At 40.8% G+C, this 25,122-nt stretch overlaps 9 protein-coding genes and 2 pseudogenes across 30 annotated transcripts; 8 read left to right on the top strand and 3 right to left on the bottom strand.

Annotated features, from left to right (window-relative positions):
- Positions 1-122: 122 nt before the first annotated feature.
- Positions 123-1,560, bottom strand: LOC104773532 (protein mago nashi homolog). Its single transcript, XM_010498168.3, has 3 exons — positions 1,250-1,560; positions 784-960; positions 123-463 (listed from the first exon to the last, which is right to left on the bottom strand). The coding sequence occupies exons 1-3, from the start codon at positions 1,463-1,465 to the stop codon at positions 404-406; spliced, it is 453 nt and encodes a 150-aa protein (XP_010496470.1). The 5' UTR covers positions 1,466-1,560; the 3' UTR covers positions 123-403.
- A 64-nt stretch (positions 1,561-1,624) lies between these two features.
- Positions 1,625-7,362, top strand: LOC104773533 (dol-P-Man:Man(7)GlcNAc(2)-PP-Dol alpha-1,6-mannosyltransferase). Of its 18 annotated transcripts, none has more exons than XR_015580088.1 (22): positions 1,625-1,781; positions 1,857-1,942; positions 2,022-2,063; positions 2,161-2,206; positions 2,295-2,381; positions 2,464-2,519; positions 2,665-2,797; positions 2,928-2,986; positions 3,075-3,146; positions 3,254-3,317; positions 3,428-3,531; positions 3,722-3,793; positions 3,889-3,975; positions 4,066-4,133; positions 4,241-4,309; positions 4,387-4,469; positions 4,660-4,759; positions 4,922-4,987; positions 5,087-5,180; positions 5,265-5,368; positions 5,557-5,964; positions 6,062-7,362. XR_015580088.1 is itself a non-coding variant. In XM_087484555.1 (20 exons), the coding sequence occupies exons 1-20, from the start codon at positions 1,733-1,735 to the stop codon at positions 5,343-5,345; spliced, it is 1,518 nt and encodes a 505-aa protein (XP_087340681.1). In that variant the 5' UTR covers positions 1,625-1,732; the 3' UTR covers positions 5,346-5,529. The 18 variants fall into 18 exon arrangements, 6 of the variants coding, with proteins under 6 accessions (XP_087340681.1, XP_087340682.1, XP_087340684.1 ...); XR_015580089.1 differs by having other exon boundaries at positions 1,626-1,781; positions 2,680-2,797; XR_015580091.1 differs by having other exon boundaries at positions 1,653-1,781; positions 1,852-1,942; positions 2,680-2,797.
- LOC104773535 (pentatricopeptide repeat-containing protein At1g02150) lies at positions 5,611-7,273 on the top strand. Its single transcript, XM_087484544.1, has 2 exons — positions 5,611-5,964; positions 6,062-7,273. Exons 1-2 carry the CDS (start codon positions 5,611-5,613, stop codon positions 7,271-7,273), a joined length of 1,566 nt encoding a protein of 521 aa, XP_087340670.1.
- On the top strand, positions 6,062-8,403 carry LOC104773536 (cytochrome c oxidase-assembly factor COX23, mitochondrial). 2 transcript variants are annotated; one of them, XM_019242686.2, is made up of 3 exons: positions 6,062-7,676; positions 7,992-8,068; positions 8,139-8,403. In XM_019242686.2, the coding sequence occupies exons 1-3, from the start codon at positions 7,586-7,588 to the stop codon at positions 8,184-8,186; spliced, it is 216 nt and encodes a 71-aa protein (XP_019098231.1). In that variant the 5' UTR covers positions 6,062-7,585; the 3' UTR covers positions 8,187-8,403. The 2 variants fall into 2 exon arrangements, with proteins under 2 accessions (XP_019098231.1, XP_010496476.1); XM_010498174.3 differs by having other exon boundaries at positions 7,433-7,676; positions 7,992-8,403.
- A 152-nt stretch (positions 8,404-8,555) lies between these two features.
- On the top strand, positions 8,556-10,533 carry LOC104773538 (metacaspase-1). Its single transcript, XM_010498176.3, has 5 exons — positions 8,556-9,216; positions 9,413-9,743; positions 9,846-9,966; positions 10,048-10,269; positions 10,347-10,533. Exons 1-5 carry the CDS (start codon positions 8,835-8,837, stop codon positions 10,404-10,406), a joined length of 1,116 nt encoding a protein of 371 aa, XP_010496478.1. The 5' UTR covers positions 8,556-8,834; the 3' UTR covers positions 10,407-10,533.
- LOC104773537 (uncharacterized) lies at positions 10,495-11,550 on the bottom strand (annotated as a pseudogene). The gene is made up of 2 exons (XR_015580100.1): positions 11,324-11,550; positions 10,495-11,184 (listed from the first exon to the last, which is right to left on the bottom strand). The product of XR_015580100.1 is annotated as an uncharacterized LOC104773537 (transcript).
- Positions 11,551-11,755: 205 nt separating this feature from the next.
- On the top strand, positions 11,756-14,829 carry LOC104758142 (protein CER1-like 1). Its single transcript, XM_087484551.1, has 7 exons — positions 11,756-12,575; positions 12,662-12,881; positions 12,968-13,358; positions 13,561-13,668; positions 13,756-13,956; positions 14,034-14,306; positions 14,434-14,829. Exons 1-7 carry the CDS (start codon positions 12,059-12,061, stop codon positions 14,611-14,613), a joined length of 1,890 nt encoding a protein of 629 aa, XP_087340677.1. The 5' UTR covers positions 11,756-12,058; the 3' UTR covers positions 14,614-14,829.
- Positions 14,830-14,849: 20 nt separating this feature from the next.
- On the top strand, positions 14,850-19,339 carry LOC104773540 (very-long-chain aldehyde decarbonylase CER1-like). Of its 3 annotated transcripts, none has more exons than XM_087484554.1 (11): positions 14,850-15,340; positions 15,458-15,786; positions 15,900-16,123; positions 16,216-16,448; positions 16,584-16,803; positions 17,436-17,811; positions 17,954-18,061; positions 18,146-18,346; positions 18,461-18,568; positions 18,676-18,849; positions 18,934-19,339. In XM_087484554.1, the coding sequence occupies exons 2-11, from the start codon at positions 15,727-15,729 to the stop codon at positions 19,105-19,107; spliced, it is 1,878 nt and encodes a 625-aa protein (XP_087340680.1). In that variant the 5' UTR covers positions 14,850-15,340; positions 15,458-15,726; the 3' UTR covers positions 19,108-19,339. The 3 variants fall into 3 exon arrangements, with proteins under 3 accessions (XP_087340680.1, XP_010496480.2, XP_087340679.1); XM_087484553.1 differs by having other exon boundaries at positions 15,197-15,340; positions 15,442-15,786; XM_010498178.2 differs by having other exon boundaries at positions 14,977-15,786.
- Positions 19,327-20,696, top strand: LOC104773703 (F-box/kelch-repeat protein SKIP6-like). The gene has a single exon (XM_010498350.2). It carries the CDS (start codon positions 19,755-19,757, stop codon positions 20,694-20,696), a length of 942 nt encoding a protein of 313 aa, XP_010496652.2. The 5' UTR covers positions 19,327-19,754.
- A 575-nt stretch (positions 20,697-21,271) lies between these two features.
- On the bottom strand, positions 21,272-21,664 carry LOC147927697 (uncharacterized). The gene has a single exon (XM_087484543.1). It carries the CDS (start codon positions 21,662-21,664, stop codon positions 21,272-21,274), a length of 393 nt encoding a protein of 130 aa, XP_087340669.1.
- A 1,473-nt stretch (positions 21,665-23,137) lies between these two features.
- The window catches only part of LOC104773705 (kinesin-like protein KIN-14S), a 2,401-nt pseudogene continuing 416 nt past the window's right edge, over positions 23,138-25,122 (top strand).

Raw genomic sequence — 25,122 nt, 5'->3', positions numbered from 1 at the left:
TAGGACTCAATGGACCAGCTTGGGCAGTCAAAATGGAACTACATATATAGCTAGACAATCAGACAACATGAGCTGTAACGTAAGCACCATCATCTGATTAGGTGCGGACTTTCACACCCATCTTTTGTTTTCCCAATATCAATCGTTACTATTGCAAAATAATAGCACCATGAAAAATTCACAGCCCGATGTTTAGAAGAGCCAAACCATTGCCCACTCAGTACCAACGGTCATATAAAAATTCAAAGCAAAAGAAGCACAGGAATGGAACTCAGGGTTTTCAAACCAAACAACACATGAAACTCGCATTCACACTCATCAATGAACCAGAGACGTAGAAACAACCAAATTCCACTCACTAAGGCCCAACATATTCATCTGGTCTTGACATGATATCATACGTCTAAATAGGCTTGATCTTGAAATGCAGCGAGATGAGCGAAAAAACAAGACACTTCAAGTCCTGCAAGCATGAATGTTTCAGAAAGGAACATGTGAGCACAAATAATTACAGAAAAAAGTTGAGAACCATTTATAGAGAGAGAGAGAGAGAGAGAGAGCAACATCAGAAACAAACAATTAGTATAACCAGAGCAGACCACAGCCTATATGTTAAAGTTCGACAATGTGAATCAGGGAAAGAGGCAGAGTCCTAAATGTAGAAGAACATTCTTATAGAGAGAGTAGTAACGGGATTAGGCTAAGCAGGAGGAAAATAAGGGCTTACTTACTGTTTAATCCTAAAAGAAAGAAAAAAAGGGTTGGAAGAGAAAGAGAGGAGACCTGAACAAGATAGTAGAAGATGCGAAGTCCTTCAGGATCATTACTGCTCTGGACATCAACAAGAGATCCAATCTTAGATGTAGCAAAGCAGATATGCTCATTGCCCATGACGATCTCAAGCTCTTGCTTCCCAACACGGTCAGGTTCCGGCCAATTGTTATCATCTTCTTTCAGTATCTACTTTGCCAAAAAAAGAAAAACATATAAAAATTAACATCTACCTATGGTAATCGCATCAACAACTAAATCTATGGTAGTATTCTCCGCATCAACAACTAAATCTAATAATACTGGTAGTATTCTCTCCTCAGTGTAAGTTTCAAAAAACATTCCAATCGCAAGATGCCCTAAATTGACAATAAATAAAAAAAACCCTAATTGACAATATAGCGGAGGAGGCGTAGATCGAGCAAGACGCGGACAGTAAACGAAAAAAGGAAAACCATGAGAAAGCAAATCGGAAAACCTCGCTCTCGGAGACGATACGCTTGCATTCCTTGAGAACGGCGGGGGTGAGAAAGACCTCCTTCCGGATAATCGTATCGTTCTTGTAGTTAGAGTTATTGGCGTAACGGAGCTTGCCGTCTTCTCTAAACTCGAACTCCAGGAACTCGTGTCCAAATTTCCCTTTGTGCCCAACATAGTACCTCAGGTAGAATTCTTTCTCACCTTCCGCGGCCATGGCTTCTTCCTTCTCTCTCTCTCTCTCTCTCTCTCTCTCTCGAGGTTTCTCGTCTTTGCCTTTGCTCTTTTTATACCCCCACAAAAACACAACTGATTTTAATGGGCTTTTACACATGAGCCCATATATAAACCCCGACCCATTTAAAAGAAAAAGAAGGCCCATTTCTCTTTCTTTTCCTTGCTTCCCATCGGAAAGCTCGTTCGTTATTCCTTCCCTCATATACAGTACTAGTCCGGCTGCCTGATTTGGATATTCCCCACCCCGATGATGCCGACGAATTCGAGAATGGCCAAGAAGTTTCTTCAATCCTATGGTAATTTTCTTCAGTTCACCAGATGATCTCTTTCCTTTTTGTTTCTGAATTTTTTCTATTTAAAAAAAAGAGCAGGATATGATTTGATCCTGGGATCTGTTGCTGCAATTTATGTGATATTGGCACCATATACTAAGGTGGAAGAGAGCTTCAACGTACAGGTAGTAGGTTTTCTCTATTCATAATGTTTTTATTATTTTTTAGAGTCTCACTCTTTCGCCGATTCGCTTGCCTCTCTAGTCAATGCACGACATTCTCTACCATCGCCACCATTTGGACTCTGTCAGTGACCTCTCTCTCTCTCTCTACTTCTCCTGGAGCCTTACAGCATTTTTTTTATAACTCCAGACTGATCTAGATTTTTTTACTTCCGTCTCAGTATGACCATTTAGAGTTCCCCGGTGTTGTCCCTCGAACTTTTATTGGTAAGGGCTGTTGAATTACGCCCTCACTCATCAATTTAGTGTTGTTCTACTGGATGCTTTTTTTTTTTTTTTTTCTTTTTTCTTGCAGGAGCCTTCATAGTCTCTCTTTTTGCATCACCCCTTGTATCAGTTATCAGCTGGCTAGGTTTCCCCAAGTTTTATAGCCTTGTTGCAGGTTTCTCTCCCTGTTTCTCCCTTTCTTTCCCCGCTAAACCACTGTCCTCTTTTTAATTCACATCATCATAATTGACTTACAGCTCGTTTGGTGTTGGGCTGCATCATATTGTCCACACTAAGATTTTTCCGGATTCAGGTATGATATTTCTTTGCTCTCTTTCTTGTTTCCATGCTACACTTCCCTATTTTAATCTTTTTCCCTTCCCATGTCTTTGGAATTGTGATCTCTTTCCTGCATCTTGTTGGCTGTTTTCCTCCTCCTATACACTGACGACTGAAAGCTACTTCTTTCACAGATAAGAAATAAGTTTGGACATCAAGTTGAAACTTTCTTTGTACTTCTCACCACTTTTCAGTTTCATTTTCTTTTTTACTGCACTCGTCCTCTACCTAATATTCTAGCTTTGGGATTAGGTAATTTACTTCTATTCACCTGACTCTACTTAGTAATCGTCCTTCAGATGGCCTGGCACTCTTTCCCATGGCCCATCTAGCCTAGGCCTTATTAGGTGCTGCTAATGTTTTGAAATCTGGATCCTTGCAGTTAATCTGGCATATGGTAATTGGTTAAAGGAAAACTTTTACTCGGCTTTGAGTTTCCTGGTATGTATGATATTCGTGGTAACATATCTTCCAGATCATAATATCCAAAACTATGGGTTTGCTGACATGTCTATTATCGGGTAATCAGATTTGTGCCACCGTAATCTTCAGATGTGATACGATGTTACTGCTTGGGCCTATTGGTCTTGAACTTTTACTGGTGAGTTGGTCATGATTATTGAATAGTTTAGGTACTGAGCTTCTGTATATGTGTGATTGGCTTGTTGTTTCCATCTGATGCGGCTGCTTTACGTCTATCAATGACAGACCAGATCGATCTCCTTCTGGAAAGCACTTAAGTATTGTGTTGGAACCACTTTGTTGGCTGTAGGTTGGTTAGAGTACCTCGTTATTTTGTAATCTATTTGCTTTTTCCCTTCAGAGACATTAGTTCCCGAGTCAGTTTTTATTTTTTGTGGTCATTGAATGTCCTTACCACAGGTCTTACCATCTTCGTTGACTCTATCATGTGGAAAAAGTTTGTCTGGCCAGAATTCGATGTTTTCTGGTTTAACTCCATTTTAAACCGGAGCTCTGACTGGGGTGTATCCTTCAAAATTTGTTTCCTCAATTTATTTATTTTTGTATGATACATAGTTCTTTTGCAGTTTTTTACACTGCCTGAATAAAGGATTGCCTTTTTTTTTACAATGATAACCATTTAGAATTTCCATACAATAGTGTAATTGCAAATGTAATTATTTGTTGTTCCTTGAAAATTAGTTTCTTGACCAGACACATTCTGTACATTGGTACTTCACCTCGGCACTCCCACGTTCTTTACTATTAGCTTATCCACTTTCGTTGGTAAATTCGAGGCCTCCTAACATCTGTCATATTGTCTTGTTCCTTTCTAGGTAGGATCTCTGTTAATTATTCTCATTTGTTTTGTTCTTATGCAGCTTGGTGCTTTAGCTGACAGGAGGCTTCCATTCTTTATTCTTCCAGTTTTATCCTTCGTTATACTATACTCTAAACTTCCACACAAGGTAATCAGATGGATTACTTATCTCAGTAGCCATCAAGGTGTCTTAACCATTTTCTGACATAGGCGTACCTATCTTTCTTGATATCTGCAGGAACTCCGGTTTATCATTAGTTCAGTGCCAATGTTCAACTTGTCTGCTGCAGTTGCTGCTAGCAGAATGTATGAGTTCTATCTGATGTTTGCTAGCTAAGCTTTTAATCATAGCTAAGACGTTTGTTTATTCAGTATCTTAAGAGCTCTTAATATAATCCGATTTCATTTTACAGCTACAATAACAGGAAGAAAACTATTTGGAAACTGGTGAACATGGTTATGTTAGCGTTTTTCGCAATCAGGTAGAAATAGTAAGCAATTATCTTTGCTAAGTAGAGAAGGAAAGGGATTTGCTAGTCAATTTAACCTTGTTCTGTAGTGCAGGGTGCACGGTTGTAACATTCATGGCATCTTACTACAATTATCCTAGCGGCTATGCTTTGAAGCGCTTGCATCAAATAAGTGAGTGACTTATTCTGTGTATGGGGGTTTCCTTTTATTTTAGCAGCATTGACCAGGGCAAACAAGAAAAATATGGTAGTCGGTATTTGTTTGACTCACGTGCCATTTAAGTTTTGTGGTGTAGATCTACCTCTGGTTGATAAATTCCTACAGTATGGTTAATTTACCTGGTGCCTTCCATGCTTCTCAGGCCATCCTGTAAATGTAGCTGGAGAAGAGTGGGTTCACATAGACACTTTTGGTGCTATGAATGGAATATCTCGCTTTTGTGAAGATGCTTTTCCGTGGAGGTATGGTTGATTCTTCTTTCTATGTATGTTAGCTGTACTAGCCTGTTTTAGGGCTCGTCAAAGTAAAGGAAATGTCAGTATACATGGAAAAAGAGTTACCACTGAGAAGCACCCACTACTATTTAGGAGGCGATAAATTTTTTATTTTATGGTGCAATGCAGATACTCAAAAGAAGAAGAGATAGTAGTGGAGGAGTTGCAAAACCGAAATTTCACGTATCTGGTGAAGTGAGTATATTATCATATAGTAGAAAGCAGTTCATACTTTATAGTAAAAAGAGATACCACTGGTGGTCAATATGTAATCTGTTGTCATGCTTTGTGCAGCGAGCACACCTCTGTAGATGGGTACAAGTGCTTGTTTTATGAAGAAGGGTTTGAGAGACTTGAACTGCGGCGAGGTTTCCCTCCCATTGTCCTGGTAAATATTGGTGGGAGTGGGGATAGTATTTCATCAAAATAAGAGCATGGAATGTAATGTTGAGGTGAAAATGTTGAATTGCAGGTAAAGAGGCCCAAAGTATACGTGCACCAAGATATGAAGAAGAAGGAAGATCATTTGCATAAGAAATGGCCTGGATGTTAGCAATACAACAAATAGAGACAATGGTATTGGGTTGATGTAGCAGCTTTGTTATCCTTAGAGAATACATGATATGCACTCACTCATTCAGTCATTTGTATAAGATTGAAAAACCCTCTGATTTGGTCAGTAGTATCGTAGGCCTTTGGGCCTTGCTTGATTGATGGTCCATTAATTTGTTTTACCAGTTTACCCCTCTCGTCTTTTCGTTTAGAAAAAAAAAAACATTTGCGCTTCGACTTATCCGAAACCTAACGAGAGAGAGAGGATGCTGCTTCAGGCGGTCCAAAACCGCAATGTTCCACTGGCTTCCTCCGCCTCGTATTCCCGTCTCCCTCGCTGCAGATCTCCTGCCATCTCCGTAGCTCTGTCGAAGAAGACGGCAGCAATCGTGTGTTCCATCTCCCAGGTTTATGGCTACGGCACGGTGGATTACGAGAGAAGGCCGATTATCCAGTGGAATGCCATCTACAAGAAGATATCTCTGATGGAGAAGCCGGAGCTCGGCGCTGGTTCCGTCTTGAATCAGTGGGAGAAAGGAGGCCGCAAGCTTACCAAGTGGGAGCTCTGTCGGGTCGTCAAGGAGCTTCGCAAATACAAGCGTCCCAACCAAGCTCTTGAGGTCCCAACCAAGCTCTGTCGCGTAACTCTTTTTTGCTCTATCTTTATTTTGTATCTCCTTTTAACCGGGGGGTCCCTACTTGATCGTATTCGTATAGGTGTACGACTGGATGAACAACAGAGGCGAAAGGTTTAGATTGTCTGCAAGTGATGCTGCAATCCAGCTCGACCTAATCGGAAAAGTGCGTGGCATTTCAGACGCCGAAGAGTTCTTCCTCACGCTCCCTGAGAATTTCAAGGACCGTAGAGTTTATGGTTCCCTCCTCAATGCCTATGTGAGGGCCAAGTCTAGAGAAAAAGCTGAATCCCTGCTCAACACCATGAGGGAGAAAGGATACGCCCTGCACCCGCTTCCCTTCAACGTCATGATGACTCTCTACATGAACCTTAGGGAGTTCGACAAAGTCGACGCCATGGTCTTCGAGATGAAGCAGAAAGATATACGTCTCGACATTTACTCCTACAACATCTGGCTCTCCTCCTGCGGCTCCCTAGGATCTGTTGAGAAAATGGAACTAGTGTACCAGCAGATGAAATCAGATGTTGCTATTAATCCCAACTGGACCACTTTTAGCACTATGGCCACCATGTACATTAAGATGGGCGAAACTGAGAAAGCCGAAGATGCACTGAGGAAGGTTGAAGCAAGGATTACTGGTCGTAATCGCATTCCATATCACTACCTCTTGAGTTTGTACGGCAGCGTTGGTAACAAGAAAGAGCTGTACCGGGTCTGGCACGTCTACAAATCTGTTGCCCCGAGCGTTCCCAATTTGGGTTACCATGCTTTGGTCTCGTCGCTGGTGAGAATGGGAGATGTTGAAGGGGCCGAGAAGGTATACGAGGAATGGCTTCCAGTCAAGTCTTCTTATGACCCCAGGATACCAAATCTTCTCATGAATGCGTATGTCAAAAACGACCAACTAGAGAAAGCTGAGGGGTTGTTCGACCACATGGTTGAAATGGGAGGAAAACCGAGTTCAAGTACGTGGGAGATCCTAGCTGATGGTCATACCAGAAAGAGGTGTATTCCAGAGGCTTTGACTTGTCTGAGAAAAGCTTTTTCTGCTGAAGGGTCCAGCAATTGGAGGCCTAAGGTGTTGATGCTGTCGGGCTTCTTTAAGCTCTGTGAAGAGGAATCGGCTGTTACTAGTAAAGAGGCCGTTTTGGAATTGTTGAGGCAGTCCGGGCATCTTCAAGACAAATCATACCAAGCTCTTATTGATGTGGTGGACGAAAACAACAGTGAAAACGATTCCCATGACCATGAGAGTGACGTGCTTCTAACGCAGCTACAAGATGATTTGTAATCAAATATAGTCACCTAGATCTTGCTTTAAAAGACGAATCTTTTTGTAACCGGAATCAACTGCCTAGTGAAACATGAATGTTCGTAAGAGCTGTGTGTGTGTCCCTCTGCCTCCTAAACTACTACCAATGATAATTCATCTTGTGTTTAAAAAAGCACAGACGAAACTAGCGTGCACTTCTATTTTGGGCCAGACATAAAGGCCCGCTGATGAACCTATAGGCAGCCTGAGTGCCTCTAAGGCCCATTTTGAACGAGGGTATCTTCTTCACGCACGGAACTCGTTGAGAGAGAGAGAGACGGTGATCGGGAAATGACGACGAAAGAGGCGGGTGCGTCGTACCCTAGCGCGGCTCGGATATCTGATTCTCCATGTTATCTTCAGTACTCTGCGTCTCTCAAATGTGAGTCACGCTTCCATGTTCCCCTCCCATTAATCTCTTATTAGTTTCGAGGAATTGTTGTTCTGCTTCTGTCAAAGTTTTACAAGTATCTCATAACCCTTACCGTTGATTAGATCTCAATATATCCACTTCAAGGTGATAATTAATTTACTCATCTGTTCTGTTGTGGCTTAAATCCCATTTTGTTAGAGTTCGGATCTAATAAGATATTGATTTCGTCGGTTTTGTTGATTCCTGATTGTTTATTCGTTTTCGTTTTTGTTTGTTACTTATGCCTTAGCTCTTGAGCAATTTCGTTCATGATCGAACTCTCAGGTCTTGAAGAATTTGGATCCGACAAGAGTAAATGCCAGGATCATTTTGATGTGTATAAAGAATGCAAGAAGAAAGAGGTTGTTGTAAATTCACATTATGCCTTATTCTGTTTCCGAATTCTCTGCTTACCTATGTTTTGTTTCTCAGAGGGAAGCTCGATTGGAACGCAATAAGACACGTTCGTTGTTCTCTTGAATGTTGATCCTGATGGAAATGCCAATGATGTCTTCGAACATCATCATCATCATCATCTAGTCGTAGCATCCTGTTATTTCATTTTGCAATAATACCTCTGAGAAGTGGTAGTTTTTGTTTCACTTGTTGTTCGTAAATTGTATGGTCTAAATAAATCAGTCTCACATTGGAGATGGAAAGTGTTTGTTAATATATATTAATGTTCTTTTACTCCCCATTGGTGATGGTCATGGATATGTTAAACTTTGAGAGAAAGTTTGATTTCAAGTAGTTTGAGCTATAAGAGAGGGAGGACTCCAGTAAATCATATATCATCCATCATCTATTTACTTACTCTCCCGGCCGTTTCCATACATGTTGTCACTTTGAATGAAAGCTCTTCAACTCTGCTTTTTTGTTTTTTTCCATTCCAATCATACATACATAACCAGTGTTTAGATCTGTATATATGGGGACTACTACATTGGGCTTAAAACTGTTAAATGGGCTTTCGTGAAGCCTTAATCGCATTTGACGTTTCCTTAACGTCTGTCTACGTGCCGCCTCCTTTGATTGACTGTGTCGTCTTCCTCACGCGCTCTCTCTCTCTCATATGATTTGGTTTGGTGATCGGATTCTTCTTCACCTGATTGATTCCTTCTGAGAATAATGTTCCCGCCACCTCCTTCAAGCATCTACGCTCCTCCGATGCTGGTGAATTGCTCCGGTTGTCGGACGCCTCTCCAGCTCCCATCCGGCGCCCGATCTATACGCTGCGCTCTCTGCCAGGCTGTTACTCATATCGCCGACCCTCGCACCGCCCCTCCTCCTCAACCATCTTCCTCCGCCTCTCCTCCTCCACCCCACCAGATCCACGCGCCTCCCGGTCAGCTGCCTCACCCCCATGGCAGGAAGAGGGCTGTGATCTGTGGTATCTCGTACCGTTTCTCTCGCCACGAGCTCAAAGGCTGCATCAACGACGCTAAGTGCATGCGACACCTTCTCATCAACAAGTTCAAATTCTCCCCAGATTCAATTCTCATGCTCACCGGTACAGTATTTTCTATGCCTATATTGTTGTTTACTTGGAAATTTTTGAATCTGATAACATTTCACTTATCAGAATGCCCTGAACCAGTGTGGTGAAATTGTTCTTCATACTGAGTTTTGATTGATTCTTGAAATTTGAATTCCATAATAGATAATTGTGGTTCCATCATTCTCATGGATACATAAATTTGTTGCAGAGGAAGAAACTGATCCATATCGTATCCCGACTAAGCAAAACATGAGGATGGCATTGTATTGGCTCGTACAGGGATGCACAGCAGGCGACTCACTTGTCTTTCACTACTCGGGCCATGGTTCGCGTCAAAGAAACTACAACGGTGATGAAGTCGATGGCTATGATGAAACACTCTGTCCCCTTGATTTTGAAACTCAGGGGATGATTGTAGATGATGAGATCAACGCTACCATTGTGCGTCCTCTTCCCCATGGTGTCAAGCTCCATTCAATTATCGATGCTTGCCATAGTGGCACCGTCCTGGATTTACCCTTCCTATGCAGAATGAACAGGTTAGTCCTCCCTCAGTTGCTGCTGCTCCTAAAAGTTAAGTTGCTTACCTTTCCTACTGCTTGTTATATTTAACTGACATCCATATTCTGTTATTGAAACAGAGCTGGGCAGTATGTGTGGGAGGATCATCGCCCTAGGTCAGGTTTGTGGAAAGGAACAGCTGGTGGGGAAGCCATATCGATCAGTGGATGTGATGATGACCAGACTTCGGCAGACACATCAGTAAGTCGAACGAATCTAGTCATACGCCTTCCAATTGTATTTGCTTCTTCCACTCATGATTGAAACATATTATATGTATAGGCGCTGTCAAAGATCACGTCTACAGGTGCTATGACATTCTGTTTTATTCAAGCGATAGAACGCAGCACACAAGGCACAACCTATGGAAGCATTCTGAATTCGATGCGCACCACAATAAGGAATACAGGGAATGATGGTGGTGGTATTGGTGGTAGTGGAGTTGTTACGACTGTACTAAGCATGCTTCTGACAGGGGGAAGTGCAATTGGGGGATTAAGACAGGTACAATCCTTTCTTACTCTATTGTGTTGATACAGGTTGGTAATTTTTCTTAAATCTATTTTGATCTGTTTTGACAGGAGCCTCAGCTAACTGCTTGTCAACCATTCGATGTCTATGCAAAGCCTTTCATTCTCTAGTAAAGACAACTCACTTTTTATGTATAGCGAGTGCGATTAAATTCTGTCCATTTAACCAGTTGTTACTATTTTTTTTCTTTCCAAAGAATAAAGGAAAACATTGACTTGGTGCTTCATTAACACAAAATGTGCCATCTATTCTTTAGTCCTTCCAAACAACAAGCAATGGTTTGCCTTTGAAAATCAACTCGTAAGGTGTTGCTTAAATAGACAGGAGGAAGACAAGAGAATTCCCAGAAAGCTGTCGAGAAGGCGCATGCAAATCATGTGTGCATTGCTACAAGGAAAAGCACTTCCGCTGTAGCAGCCTCTTCTTTGTTTGATGCCCGGCCGTTATCTTCCAGAGCAAAGGAGGAGTTTGTCCCACCATCGCTAAAGAGAAGGCACCAAAAGAAGGTACCTTTATGCAACCTAGCCACTCCCACTCCAACCTCGGTATGCGACCTATTTCTAAGCACCGACAAGGTTTTGTTATCTCTAAAGAGAATGTCTGAGAAAGCGACTTCTGGTGCTACATACTTAGAGCTGCAGCCGAGGATATGGCCTGTTATGGCTCCAAAAGTGGGAAGTTCTACACCACAGTTTGGGGCAAAAACCTGAGTGAAGTCGTCTTCAGGGGGTTCGCAGCCGAGAGTGTTGTTGACATTGCAATTCCCCTCGCAGAACTCAACATACTGGAGGGCCATGCAACCAAGGCCAGGATTCTCATTTAGGTTGGTGAGTTTTGGGGATGTTCTGTTCCGGTTCAAGATGCTCACCATTTCATGAGCTGGATTTCCTGCAACCATTCTAACACTTAGTCCCGCCTAAGAGTTGTAAGCGAAATCATAGAAAGGCTGACCAAATGCTGAACGAGAAATCCAACTCCAGATTCGCATATGTAGTGACTTTACATATTGAAAAAGAATAGAAGATACCGTGAAATTTGGAGCTAGCTAGCTCTGAGAGTGAGAGAAACAGTAAAATCGACTTCAGAAGGCTAACTTTGTTCTTCATCTCGCGGATTTCAGGAAAAAAAAAACCAAAAAGGAACGAAATTATTATTGTTTTTGATACCAAAAAAAAAATTATTATTGTTTTTGAAGAAAAAAAGGTAGATGAGCTTGATGGAGATGGAGATGGAGCTTCCTTTGTGATATTATTTCTTTTAGTGGAAAAAAATAAATGCCGAGAGAAAAAGAAAAAAAAAAACGGCATTGGGCTTTGATGTTGGGCTCCAACCAATGTAATTGAATGAAGAAAGAAGGAAAGTACGTGACTTGAATTTCATTTACTTCATTAAATGGGCGGCGTTGGGGCCGGTGGAGGTAGGCCAATAACATTGATGTCTGAACAAGGTTTGGCAAGTCATACTCTTTGATAATCATCAATCAAGGCGCCCATTGGCTCCTCTCCCACGTACTTGAACTTTGAAGTTTGAGGTTTCTTCCTTTTCTTAAAATAAATATTGCTGCAACATTTCTAATGTGGTAAAACGGGCCCCATCAGCATGTGCTTCTTCGCAGTATCCCACATGGACATGGTGGAAATGCCTCTATGTTTCTATATTTATGTCAGATACTAAACAAGAACTGCACTTCACAAGTATCTCCAAAGCCGCATTTCCTCCAACATCTACTTCTTCGACAGCAGACTAGCTCAAGTACCTTTGGATGGCGTCGAAGCCCGGAGCTCTGACGGAGTGGCCATGGAGTCCCCTTGGTAGCTTTAAGTACCTCTTGGTGGCCCCGTTTGTGATGGCGAGCATGCACTCGTACGTGACTGTTGCGGATGAGGATAAAGACTTGAGCAGACTGATGATAGTCGCGTTGATGCTGTGGCGAATAGTTCACAGCCAGATATGGATCAGTGTGTCGCGCCAGAGGACGGCTAAGGGAACGAGGAAGATCGTGGACAAGCCCATTGAGTTTGAGCAAGTGGACCGAGAGCGCACTTGGGATGACCAAATCATCTTCAACACTCTCCTCATGTATCTCGCCAACATCAAGCTCCCAGGCGCCTCCCATCTTCCTCTCTGGAGACTAGACGGAGCCCTCCTCATGGCTCTGCTTCACGCTGGTCCTGTCGAGTTCCTCTACTACTGGTTCCACAGAGCTTTACACAACCACTTCCTCTACTCTCGCTACCATTCTCACCACCACTCCTCTATTGTCACCGAGCCCATCACGTGTATGTACCTTCATCCACCGTTTTTCTATGTTCTATTTCTATCTATAGTTATACAACCATAAAGTATCTTAAATCAAACTTGGCAGCTGTGGTACACCCCTTTGCCGAGCACATCGCCTACTCACTACTCTTTGCCATACCCATGGTAACAGCGTCCCTGTGTGGGATCCTCTCCATTGTTCCCATCATTGGATACATGACTTACATTGACTTCATGAACAACATGGGACACTGCAACTTCGAACTTTTCCCTAAGCGTCTCTTTCACCTCTTCCCTCCCCTCAAGTTCCTATGCTACACCCCCTCGTACGTCCTTTGTAAAGCGTATATACTATTTATTTAGATTTTGAATGTATGCATGCATATATAACATGGCATCAAATACGTTGAAGGTTCCACTCGCTCCACCACACGCAGTTCCGGACCAACTACTCTCTGTTCATGCCGATATACGACTACATCTACGGGACGACTGATAAGTTGAGCGAGTCACTATACGAGAGGTCCTTGGAGAGAGAGGAGGACTCACCCGACGTCATCTACCTCACTCACCTCACCACTCACGACTCCATCTACCAAATGCGCCTTGGCTTCCCTTCCCTCTCCTCTTTCCCCTTGTGGAATCGATCCCCATGGTATCTCACATGCTTCATGTGGCCCTTCACTCTCCTATGCTCATTTGTTCTCACCTCCGCTCTCTCCTCGCGCACCTTGGTCTTTGAGCGAAACCGTCTCCGTCACCTCACCCTTCACTCTCACCTCCTTCCCAAGTTTTCCTTTCACGTAAGCATTTTCCTCTCTCTCTTGACACAAACGGGTTTACTTTTTATGTTAGACTTCACTACTATTTTTTCAAACAAACAACAACACATGCGTGCGTAATTTTTGTAATTTGAACAAAGAAATATTTTCTCGTGGGTATACCTTTTGTAATTTTCATATAAAGTTTAATACTAATTTTGCCTCATAAAACATGCGGTCGTAGTATAAATCACAGCGCCGCCATGAGTCCATCAACAATTTAATAGAGGGAGCTATCCTTGAAGCAGATGCAAAGGGTGTAAAAGTAATGAGTCTTGGCCTCATGAACAATGTAAGTTTATTTACTTCAAAGCTATCATATATATATGAATATTGAATAACTATTGGATAAGTAACTAATTAACACACGATTAATGAGCGGGCGGAGCTAAACGGGTATGGAGAGATGTACGTGCAAAAGTATCCAAAGTTGAAGATAAGACTAGTGGATGGAAGCAGCATGGCAGCTGCGGTGGTGGTCAACAATATTCCTAAGGAAACCACAGAGATTGTCTTTAGAGGAAATCTCACAAAGGTTGCGTCGGCCGTTGTCTTTGCTCTATGCCAAAAGGGCGTCAAGGTGTCTAAATATAAGAACTGAAATGTACTCATCTTCTCAAGCCAAACAAAAGCTAACGTGGTAATGTGTACGTATAGGTGGTATTGTTACGCAAAGAGGAACACATCAAACTCATCAAATCTGGGGTCGTCAAGAATCTGGTATTGTCTACAAACAAAAGTTATTACTCCCCAACGGTGTGGTTGGTGGGGGATGGAATAGAGAAAGAAGAGCAGATGAAGGCAAAAGAAGGAACCCTCTTTGTCCCCTTTTCTCACTTTCCTCCGAAGAAACTCCGCAAGGACTGTTTCTACCACTCCACTCCAGCTATGCGTGTTCCCAAGTCTGCCCAAAACATCGACTCCTGTGAGGTACATATTTGAATATGTATAGATATATATATATATATATATATATTCTATATATATATATATATGTTACTTTTATATTAGAATTGATAGATGTATGCATAGTGTAATGAATAAATTGTTGTTGTAGAACTGGCTTGGGAGGAGGGTGATGAGTGCGTGGAAAATAGGAGGTATAGTGCATGCACTTGAGGGTTGGGAGGAGCATGACTGCGGCAACACTTGCAACTTCTTCCGCCTCCACACCATCTGGGAAGCTGCTCTTCGCCATGGTTTCCAACCTCTGATTCTCCCACCATCTCATCAATGAGCTTTTCATATTCTTATATATATTCATATATATATATATATATATATATATATCCCCTGCCTTGATTAATCTACTTCTCTTCCGAAACTAAGCTTTGTTTTCATATTACATAACTAATTAAGCTTTCTTTTGGTTATTTATGATTTATCATGTATTTCTATAGACTATATAAGTACTAGCTAGCTGCATCTTAATTTTTAATTATGCTTGCTGCCACGTGCTTTACTACATTTATATTATAGGATATGGGCAAATAATTACATCGATTGATATACTCAATTAGTGAAAATTTGAAAACTATAAATAATTTTTTTAGAAACAGTGATTTGATTACATCTAAACTAAGTAATGCCTGTGTGCAATATCTGGGTGCATCATCAAATCAAAGCAGTTGCAAAAACTTGACGAGGTTTTACTTAAATGGTCCTAACCCATGCATGGTCCACTCGCTACCTAATTAAGAAGGGGTAGGGTATACGTATACATATATAATTTGTGGCGTGAGAGATGGAGTTACTAAAAAAGAAACGTACAAGTACTATTCAAAGCTCGATTAAGAGGTTGCGCTTTCTTGGTTAGCCACATGGATAGATATTTTCACTTTTCTCCCATTTATTGTAGGAGCGCAACAGATACTAGCTGGCGCCTAGCGCTTCAACGTGCATGATTTTGATTGGCTAGTAGTTGCCAAGCAATAAGCATCAATACCTAACACATGCCCAACTTGGTTAGTAGTATTTTTTCATGGGGACATATATACCCGTATACTTTTCAATTATTACCATACATAAATATAAGAAGCCATCAATTAAGCGGTGCATTTCAAAGCCATGGATTTGATCAGATCATGGATGAAGGTGGGAGGGGGTAATTAGCTGAGTGTCATAAATATGTATCCATGTGGAGAGCATCGAACGGGAGTAGTACATGTTTGATCTTAGCTGGCCCCATCACAAGGAATTGGACTGGTGGGAAGATAGGGGTGGTTTCGTCATTATCAGTCTAACAATAAAGGACTTTGCTACCTTTATTTCTATATAATGTGTACCTTGGCTGACAAGAGTTGGAGAGACACAGTGACTCACACATACCCATATTACATTCGACGGTATAATGGCCACAAAACCAGGAGTCCTCACCGATTGGCCTTGGACACCCCTCGGGAGCTTCAAGGTGCACTTTGTGGTCTTTTCTATATAATATTTTACTAAGAAACACTATGACGCGTGCTTATGATTGAAATTTGTTGCTGATATATGTTTTTTGACGTGGAAACAATACAAAAGTACATAGTAGTAGCACCATGGGTGGTCCACAGCACATACAGGTTTGTGACAGATGATCCGGAGAAGAGGGATATCGGGTACTCCCTCGTATTCCCCTTCTTGCTCTTCAGAATTCTGCACAACCAGGTTTGGATCTCTCTGTCCCGTTACTATACGTCCAAGGGAAAGAGGCGCATCGTCGACAAGGGCATCGACTTCAATCAAGTCGATAGGGAAACCAATTGGTGCGTTTTTATTAATTTGTATCTTCCTTCCTACCATGCGAGCTAAGCGTGTATTCCACAAATTAATTCCGGATATATCATTACATGCACAGGGATGACCAAATACTGTTCAACGGAGTGCTGTTTTATACAGGCATCTGCCTGTTGCCGGAGGCCAAGCAACTTCCTTGGTGGAGGACCGACGGAGTGTTGATGGCGGCGCTGCTTCACGCTGGACCGGTGGAGTTCCTCTATTATTGGCTCCACAAAGCTCTCCACCACCACTATCTTTACTCCCGCTACCATTCCCACCACCACTCATCTATCGTCACTGAACCCATCACTTGTAACTCTTGTTTATAACCTTGATCTCTATGCCGCATATATTTTGGAATGTTGTTTAACATACGTAAAATATATAGTTTAATTAACGTCCTTAATTAGTAGCTATATATAATGGGATTATCATAAATATATGCAGCGGTGATACATCCGTTTGCCGAGCACATAGCGTACTTCATGCTCTTCGCGATACCACTACTTACGACGTTGCTAACGAAAACGGCGTCCATAGCCTCGTTTGCGGGATACGTAATCTACATAGACGTTATGAATAACATGGGACACTGCAATTTCGAGCTCATCCCCAAGCGTCTTTTCCACCTCTTTCCTCCCCTCAAGTTCCTCTGTTACACTCCCTCGTAAGTCATTTACATCTCTTAATTATGTTTCATAATTCAAATATATTTATGTATATACATCTTATAAAGAGAGTAGGAGGGGAAAGAGAGAAAGATATATATATATATATATATATATATATATATAATTAAATAAGTACCATACTTTTGGAAAACAATTTGACATATAATTAAGCACTAACCAGAAACCATTTTTGATATCTGATACAAATAGTTAATTCTCGATTATGGCCGTAACAGAATCTAAGCAAACGATAAAACATACGAATACTATGGTTTATATGCTATTATAATCGACGTCATACACATTCTCCTTTCCTGTAAAGGTGACGTGATATTGTTTGCATTCTTAATTAATATGATCGTCAACTACCGAATCCCTGGACCACAAAAAGAAACTATTTAAAATATCTATATCGCTCAACACATACTCCGCAGTCGGCACACACTCCAATTCCCACAACTTTACTTATTAATAGTTTCTCTAACCAATCATCCTTTGAGATATATATATATATATATATATATATATATTAGCCTTCTTGATACATTATTTAAATTAAAGGTTTGTGTCTTTTATAATAAATTACTTTCAATTTCAATTGTGAATTAATGGAGTATGACAATTGCAGATTCCACTCGCTGCACCACACGCAGTTCCGGACCAACTACTCCCTCTTTATGCCCTTGTATGACTACATTTACGGCACAATGGATGAAACCACAGATACATTGTACGAGAAGTCTCTAGAAAGAGGAGAAGATAAAGTGGATGTGGTGCACTTAACTCACTTAACGACGCCAGAGTCCATATACCATTTGCGCATTGGCTTGGCCTCATTTGCCTCCTACCCTTTCTCTTATAGATGGTTCATGCGCCTCTTGTGGCCTTTCACCTCACTCTCCATGATCTTCACGCTCTTCTACGCCCGCCTCTTTGTCGCTGAGAGAAATTCCTTCAAGAAACTCAACTTGCAGTCTTGGATGATACCCAGATATAATCTACAGGTCATCATCATCATCATCATCATCACCTGCAGCTTAATTGATCCTTTTCTGAATTAATTTATATGATATATATAGAGGCAGGTTAATTTACTGATGCATATATTAATGGTGATATATATATATATATATTATATGCATGCAGTACTTGTTAAAATGGAGGAAAGACGCGATCAACACCATGATTGAGAAAGCGATATTGGAGGCAGATAAAAAAGGAGTGAAGGTGCTTAGCCTGGGTCTCATGAACCAAGTAAAGAAACTACATATCTCTTGACTCTTTTGGTTTTAAATTGAGTAGATGCTGTAGTATTAAAGCTGTGGTGAACTGAAACAGGGGGAGGAGCTGAACAGGAATGGAGAGGTGTATATCTACAAGCATCCAGATGTGAAAGTAAGAGTGGTGGACGGCAGTAGATTAGCAGCAGCCGTTGTGATTAATAGTGTATCCAAAGCTACTAAAAACGTCGTGATAACAGGCCATCTCACTAAGGTCGCCTACACCATAGCCTCTGCTCTCTGCCAGAGAGGCGTTAAGGTCGCTTATTTTCTTTTCCCTCCTCTGTTATGATGTCCAATAGGAAAGATAATTAACGTTGGATATCCTTTATGCTCCTCATTCATTATATTTCCATGTGTATATCATCTCCAGGTCTCCACTCTCCGCCTAGACGAGTGCGAGAAATTAAGATCATGTGTTCCACTAGAATATAGAGACCATTTGGTCTACCAAACCTCTGAAGTACTTTCATCAAACAAGGTAATATTAGCCAAAGAAGCATAATGAGAATATTCGAGAAGCATATATTAAAAATACAAAATACTGAAGAGCATATCAATCAAACTGAGTAATGGATTTGGATTAAGGTATGGCTGGTGGGAGAAGGAACAACTAGAGAAGAGCAGGAAAAAGCCACAAAAGGAACATTGTTTATACCATTCTCACAGTTCCCCCTCAAGCAGTTACGTAAAGATTGTATCTATCATACCACACCGGCCTTGATAGTTCCAAAATCTCTGGCAAATATCCACTCCTGTGAGGTAAGTATATACAAAGCTATCCGACATCCAACTAATTTCTTATAGATATAAGAGCCGTAATTAGAAGAAAAAAAACATCTGCAGAACTGGTTACCAAGAAAGGCGATGAGTGCAACTAGAGTGGCCGGCATATTGCACGCCTTAGAAGGATGGGAAATGCATGAGTGTGGCACATCTCTTCTTCCCTCCGATTTGGACCAAGTATGGGAAGCCTGTCTCAGCCACGGCTTCCAGCCTCTCCTCCTTCCACATCATTAAAACTCCAACCGGACAATGAAACATTTTAGGAAAGTGAGAACGTCACACGTTGTGTGCTTCTATTTCCTTTGATCCAGCTCTTCCACAATCCATGAAATATGGAACATATATAATTTGCAAACATCGTATGATTTACGTATTTTTATGCATATCAAGCTTTTGGTGATTATGATATTGATGTACAATTAAGCTTGGTTTATTATGGTATTAATAAGAGTACTATTTCCTTTTTTTTTTCTTTTGTCAACAAGAATAGTATTTGTTTTTCTTGATTTTTTTTTTCTTATTTGTTTGATTTAAAATCTACTGACTATAAATTAAACATCTAATAAAATCTCTAACAAATTCATCCCTAATATTCCAGCTCATCCATATAAATCTTATTATCTCTTCTACAACAACGGACAACCCGAAAAAGAATAAATAGTTTTTGATATACGAATTACGAAACATATATAAGTTGCACATGAACCTCATGTAAACATATATATTACATGAGGTTTTTGGTAAACCTCATGTAATATAATTAAAAGTTATAAAAAAACTAAAAATAAAAATAAAATGCAAACCATTATATAATAAGTTTTCTTATGTTATAATTCCTAGACGAAACACAGCATTTGAATAGTTTAATTAGGACAATATCAATGGCTTTATCATCACTTATTGAACGAGCATCTATTAATCTTAAAAAATACAGAGTAGTTTGCTTAAGCATCCCTCCTGACCCAACTCCACGCTGGTTCATCCTCCGCCGTGGAGGGCCCACACTAGATGGCGTGGCCTTCGCCGCCAAGAAGTCTGTGAATTGGTTGCTGAGACCGATCCCATCGTACCCTTATCAGCCTCCGGAATCATCCTCATTCGTGGGGCTGAATTTTGGTATCTATGTAATCGGTGGAATCGTACAGGGGAACCCCACTTCGGATGTCTTGCTCCTGGATTGTGTCTCTCACTCGTGGCGCCGCATCCAGTCCATGAAAGTAGCTCGTGCTTCCGCAGCCGCAAACGTGGTAGACGTGAAGATTTACGTGTTTGGAGGCTGCCAGGAGGTTGATTCCCCCAACTGGGCAGAGGTGTTCGATCCAAAGACCCAAACTTGGGACAGCTTGCCATTACCTAAGGATCCAGATATACGCAGGAACACAAGTGTGATCGACAGAAGTGTGGTGATGGAAGATAAAATTTATGCGGTGGACGAAGAGGATCAAAGCTTTTACTACCTGCCACGTGAAGGTATATGGAGAAGAGGTAATCGGGATTCTAAGCCAGGAAACAGAAATGACTGGTGTGCCATAGGGAAATTGTTATACTGTTGTGGTACTCGCGGGAAAATAATGTGGTGTGAGCAAAATGAGTTGGAGCGTTGTGGGGCAGAGGAGTTGAATTGGGGGGAGGTTGAGGGTTTGGGTATTTTGCAGTGGTGTGAATTTGGTTTAAAAGCAAAAAATCGTCCTATGGACGAGACTCTCGCCTGGGAGCTCCACTGGACCGTAAATGGTTTTAGCAGACTGAGCAGCAACTCTCGTGGGAACATTGTCGCCTTCTGGAAGGTGCTTATCCCTTGTACTAATAAGTTGGAGCTTTGATGTGCGGAGATTTCCATGGAGAGAAGGCAGGGAGGCGAGATTTGGGGGACCATTGAGTGGGCCGATACCGTCTCTAAACTTGATCCTAACTCATATACTGTTAAGGTTTTGTATTCTCTTTCTCTCAATGTTTGAAACATGTATGCTTCCAATTTCGTTCTGCCGTTAATCTAATTGGATGCAACTTTTTTTCAGTTTTTTTTCGGTTTCCTCTATGACAGTATCAAAGACAGAATGCTTCAGAAAACAAATATTTCAAGACAATAACAACCAGATATTTCTTAAAACGCATCACGCCTCTCATGGTCACTAGCCAGCTCCAAAAGGAACTATAATGGCTGTGAATAAGAGAAGTTAAGAACATCGAATACGAGAAGAGTCTTCTCTGTTAACAAGTCAGCTTAATGTCACAGAACTCTACTTTTCTTGGCATTTTCATGTTAAATGGAACAAGCAATCAACCAAAAAAATTAAGAGTAACAGGCAAGCTGTTGTCAACGTTGACTGTAAGCAGAAGTTTTCTTTCTTTTTTTTTTGATCAAACGCTACTATTAGATTATAATAGTTAAATGAGGTTACACTCTACGAAGGGTAGAGAAGTTGACAGACGAAAGTGAACAGAGAGCAGTTTTAGCAAGAGCATCTGCTTCTGTATTGTTTAAACGTGGAATATAAGTAAATAAGATAGATGTGAAAACGCCTCTAAGACCATAAATGTCATAGAGAACTCCTTTCAACTCCTTGAGGCATCCATCAGTCTTGAGCAGCTTGATAAGAACCTGGGAGTCAGAGCAGATCATCAAAGATCGGATTGGAAATGAACGAGTGTTGGAGGTGATGTCTAATAGAGCACTTCTGATCGCTAACGCCTCTGCAACAAGTGCAGACGACACAAAAGGGCGAGAGGCAGAGGAGCGAGATAAAATCAGCCCCGAAGGGTCCTTAAATATCCAGCCTGCACCACTCATTCCTGTATCTGGGGTTCCATGCAGCATCCACACAACAAATGTAAGCATGAAGCAGAAGTTGTCTATAAGTCTATAAAAGGAAAATCTGAATGGTGACTGAGTGAAAATGTCAATTTTTCGTCTCTGGACAAAAAAACACAAAGACTTAATTAAGAAACAATCGACAATCAACCAAAAAATAAAAAAAGAAAAAAAAGTCTCCCTCAATCCAGAGACATCATCCGAAAACTGAAATCTGCTTGAAAAGTGCTCCTTATCAACACTTGTTTGCAACCTAACCGGGAAATAACAAAGATTAGTACCAGTCAAGATTATACACGACCGTTGAGTAAGGAACAGAAAAGAAACATACGCTGGGAGCCTGGAAAATTGAAGAGGATGCTCTCTCTCATTTCTTGTTCTTTGAATTACGTTTCTTCTTCCTCTCAAAACTTTTAATTTCTTGCTTCAGTCCAGACAGTTCTGCCTCCAACATTCTCTGGCAATCCTTCATCAATTTCACAGAACGCTCCTCCGTCAATACGAGTTTGACAACTTTACAACTTTGGTTTATTGCGTCCTCCACAGCATCCACCCTTCTTTTCCTTTCCCGATTATCAGTCATATTGGCTGTTTGGCTTAACTTTTTATACTCACTTAGCACGACATTGGTACACAGGAGTTAAAGGTGTTCCAAGATAACTCCCTCCGCTGGTTTCGGCTCGTTCACCGGGAACGTCCACCGCGTGCCGCAGCATCTTGAGAATTGATGGTTGCATATGAAACAATAACTCCATTTTTAAAAAGGAAAATCGTTCTGGAAAGACCAAAAGAGATGTGCAGAATGTAATAGTCCACGAAAACAAAATATATACATATATATATATAAATACACATCCTCTACAATCGAGTTTCTTTAATGTTCATAAATGATATAATTTTTTTAAAAAACACTATAAACGTTGCCTCATAAATTATAAAAAGTTGAAAATGAAGAAAAATATATAGAAACGTGGACTAACACTTCTAAGTTTTCAATATGACCAGTGTTAAAACTAATCTCTTTTCCCGTGTAAGAGAGCTAGCTGTCAAGGAAGGTTGTCCGTCTAATAATTTTAATACTATCAGTTTTCAAGTATCAAAAGAACATTATTAATTTGATGATCTTAGGAAAAAAATGATTTCTTACTAATCTAAGTTTATTTATTAAAAAGGCATAATAAAAAAGACTAGCCGTTATTAGAAAGCGTCCAAAGAGCGCCGCAACCGCAACGGTCACATTTGTTTTCCCCCAAATCTATCTATGTATCTTTTTCTTCTTCTTCTTCGACTCCTTCCTTATTCATTTTTACAATACACTACTCCTTAGCAAATACAAAAACCCTAATTCGTGTTGAAATTGATTCTCAGATCTAGATTTTGTTATTCGTATTGCTCATTTGATTACCAAGTTCCTGTTTTTTTTTCCGATGGGGTCGTCGTTGACATTGAAGAATGGGAAACCATGGACTTCCGGTGAAGGATCAGAGCAAGTTTCAGTCCAAGGTTCAAGATACTTCCAGATCTTTGGAGAATTCAAACCTTAAGATTTCAAATCGAAATATGCGAAGAAATCATCGGCGCAGAAGAATCAGAACCCGAACCATAAGAACCCTCCCCAAGCGGTTTTCTCTCCCCGGAATCGGATCAGAGAGAGGAAATTTGTTGTGGTGTGAGCGTCAAAGAAGAACTCGAAGAAAGCGAAGACGGATCCAGCTGTTACAGAGATTGATTGTAAATGCGCATGAGACGCTTCATGCTTCACAAGAGGAGTTTTTCAAAAAAAAAGAATTGAATTGGGGGAGGAAGCTGTAATCTCGGAGATGGAGAAGAATCCGGAGAGCCGGAGAAAATTGGGGTTTCTACAATGTTGGTGAAGCACGACAAATTATCTGGTAAAGTGATGAAGTAGTAGTTAAGGGTTTTTCTTTGATGGTTTCGCTGATCATCTATGGTTTATTCCAGATCAAATATCAAGAAATTAGCAACAATGGTGCTTTGTATCTGTATATTATAACTTGCGTCTTTGACTCTGATTTGGATGAAACAGTGGAAGAAAGTGAGAATTCAGTAGTTTCTCCTGCCAAATGGACAAACACTTCTAAATTTGCAGAAGATTCTCGACTTCAGTGACAAAATTAAGGTAATATATGTTCACCCTTTTTTTTATATCATGTCTTAGGTCTTGAAGGATGAACATGCTTTGGTATCGAACCAAGTGAAAGAGATCACGAATTGTTCCTTTGTAGAACACGAAATGTCCAGCTTTTGACTCAGTACCTTAATCTTAATATACCTTGTTGTCTTAATGCAAAACTTGTTTGCTTTTGTTGTAACCTGATAAGCCTTAACGTGTTTACTATGGCAGCTGATAAGCTTGGAACTCTGAAAAAACAGTACTTGGAAGAATCATCAGAGAGGAAGCGATTATACAATGACGTGATCGAACTCAAGGGAAATATCAGGGTCTTTTGCAGATGCAGACCTCTAAACCAAGCTGAAATAGCAAGTGGCTGTGCTTTTGTAGCTGAGTTTGATCCATCACAGGAAAACGAGCTCCAGATACTTTCATCTGATTCCTCCAAGAAGCATTTTTAATGTCTTTAAGCCTGAAGATGGCCAAGGTAAATTGAGACACTATCTTTGCCATTTTATTTGTCTAAACATATGAACTTCGTACATTACACCTAACGATCTAATCTGACTGTGCCTTCATTTGCAGACACTGTTTTTGCACAGACAAAACCTATGGAACAATAGAGAATAGAGGAGTGAACTATATAACCTTAGAAGAGCTATTTCGCTGTTCAGGAAGCAGAAGTCATCTCATGAAGTTTGAGCTATCGGTTATAATGAGAAGATAAGGGGCCTCTTAGTACATACCAGCCCCCTAAAAAGTAGGTCTTCCATTATGTTTGTTTGGTAGTAGAAAAGACCGCCTTACAATTTATCTCTTTCTTGTTAAGAAAAACAAAAATAACGGTATGTGTTGTGTGGATGAAGGTTGGAGGTTAAGCAATCAGCAGAAGGGACACAAGAAGTCCCAGGATTAGTCGAAGCTCAAGTGTACAATACATATGGAGTGTGGGTTCTGCTCAAGAAAGGTTATTGTGTTAGAGATCTGTGGGTTCAACAGCTGCAAATGAGCAAAGCAGCCGATCTCATTGGTAAGCAAAAATAGAGTTTAGAATCTAAAATCATGTGAAACGAAACCTGTTACATACTTATACCAACAAGAGATTTCTTTTTGTTCAGCTTGCTGCGAGTGACAGTGAAGGGAGAGAATTTGATAAATGGTCAGAGAACCAGAAGTCATCTTTGGTTAGTAGACTTGGCTGGCAGTGAGCGAGTAGGAAAGATAGAAGTTGAAGGAGAAAGGCTGAAAGAATCTCAATTTATCAATAAGTCGCTTTCGGCACTCGGTGATGTTATCTCTGCCC

Source organism: Camelina sativa, chromosome 14, assembly GCF_030686135.1.
Source record: "Camelina sativa cultivar CO46 ecotype springtype chromosome 14, ASM3068613v1".
Classification (NCBI taxonomy): Eukaryota; Viridiplantae; Streptophyta; class Magnoliopsida; order Brassicales; family Brassicaceae; genus Camelina; species Camelina sativa.
Note: the sequence above shows the minus strand (reverse complement) of the source record. Positions and strands in the feature narration are given on the sequence as shown.

What these genes read in the sequence shown, in the direction of transcription:
- LOC104773536 (XM_010498174.3), top strand. Translation starts at nt 7,586, where the DNA reads ATGACGACGAAAGAGGCGGGTGCGTCGTACCCTAGCGCGGCTCGGATA. An exon ending in GTACTCTGCGTCTCTCAAAT is followed by an intron (nt 7,677 to 7,991) that starts GTGAGTCACGCT and finishes TCGAACTCTCAG; the next exon opens with GTCTTGAAGAATTTGGATCC.
- LOC104758142 (XM_087484551.1), top strand. Translation starts at nt 12,059, where the DNA reads ATGGCGTCGAAGCCCGGAGCTCTGACGGAGTGGCCATGGAGTCCCCTT. An exon ending in TGTCACCGAGCCCATCACGT is followed by an intron (nt 12,576 to 12,661) that starts GTATGTACCTTC and finishes CAAACTTGGCAG; the next exon opens with CTGTGGTACACCCCTTTGCC. An exon ending in AAAACATCGACTCCTGTGAG is followed by an intron (nt 14,307 to 14,433) that starts GTACATATTTGA and finishes TTGTTGTTGTAG; the next exon opens with AACTGGCTTGGGAGGAGGGT.
- LOC147927697 (XM_087484543.1), bottom strand. Translation starts at nt 21,664, where the DNA reads ATGAGTGGTGCAGGCTGGATATTTAAGGACCCTTCGGGGCTGATTTTA.
- LOC104773533 (XM_087484555.1), top strand. Translation starts at nt 1,733, where the DNA reads ATGATGCCGACGAATTCGAGAATGGCCAAGAAGTTTCTTCAATCCTAT. An exon ending in TTGGTCTTGAACTTTTACTG is followed by an intron (nt 3,147 to 3,253) that starts GTGAGTTGGTCA and finishes TATCAATGACAG; the next exon opens with ACCAGATCGATCTCCTTCTG. An exon ending in ACCGGAGCTCTGACTGGGGT is followed by an intron (nt 3,532 to 3,721) that starts GTATCCTTCAAA and finishes TTTCTTGACCAG; the next exon opens with ACACATTCTGTACATTGGTA.
- LOC104773532 (XM_010498168.3), bottom strand. Translation starts at nt 1,465, where the DNA reads ATGGCCGCGGAAGGTGAGAAAGAATTCTACCTGAGGTACTATGTTGGG. An exon ending in GTATCGTCTCCGAGAGCGAG is followed by an intron (nt 961 to 1,249) that starts GTTTTCCGATTT and finishes TTGGCAAAGTAG; the next exon opens with ATACTGAAAGAAGATGATAA. An exon ending in TCTTCTACTATCTTGTTCAG is followed by an intron (nt 464 to 783) that starts GTCTCCTCTCTT and finishes TCATGCTTGCAG; the next exon opens with GACTTGAAGTGTCTTGTTTT.
- LOC104773540 (XM_087484554.1), top strand. Translation starts at nt 15,727, where the DNA reads ATGGCCACAAAACCAGGAGTCCTCACCGATTGGCCTTGGACACCCCTC. An exon ending in CACCCCTCGGGAGCTTCAAG is followed by an intron (nt 15,787 to 15,899) that starts GTGCACTTTGTG and finishes ACAATACAAAAG; the next exon opens with TACATAGTAGTAGCACCATG. An exon ending in CGTCACTGAACCCATCACTT is followed by an intron (nt 16,449 to 16,583) that starts GTAACTCTTGTT and finishes AAATATATGCAG; the next exon opens with CGGTGATACATCCGTTTGCC.
- LOC104773538 (XM_010498176.3), top strand. Translation starts at nt 8,835, where the DNA reads ATGTTCCCGCCACCTCCTTCAAGCATCTACGCTCCTCCGATGCTGGTG. An exon ending in AGACTTCGGCAGACACATCA is followed by an intron (nt 9,967 to 10,047) that starts GTAAGTCGAACG and finishes TTATATGTATAG; the next exon opens with GCGCTGTCAAAGATCACGTC. An exon ending in CAATTGGGGGATTAAGACAG is followed by an intron (nt 10,270 to 10,346) that starts GTACAATCCTTT and finishes CTGTTTTGACAG; the next exon opens with GAGCCTCAGCTAACTGCTTG.
- LOC104773535 (XM_087484544.1), top strand. Translation starts at nt 5,611, where the DNA reads ATGCTGCTTCAGGCGGTCCAAAACCGCAATGTTCCACTGGCTTCCTCC. An exon ending in GTCCCAACCAAGCTCTTGAG is followed by an intron (nt 5,965 to 6,061) that starts GTCCCAACCAAG and finishes GTATTCGTATAG; the next exon opens with GTGTACGACTGGATGAACAA.
- LOC104773703 (XM_010498350.2), top strand. Translation starts at nt 19,755, where the DNA reads ATGGCTTTATCATCACTTATTGAACGAGCATCTATTAATCTTAAAAAA.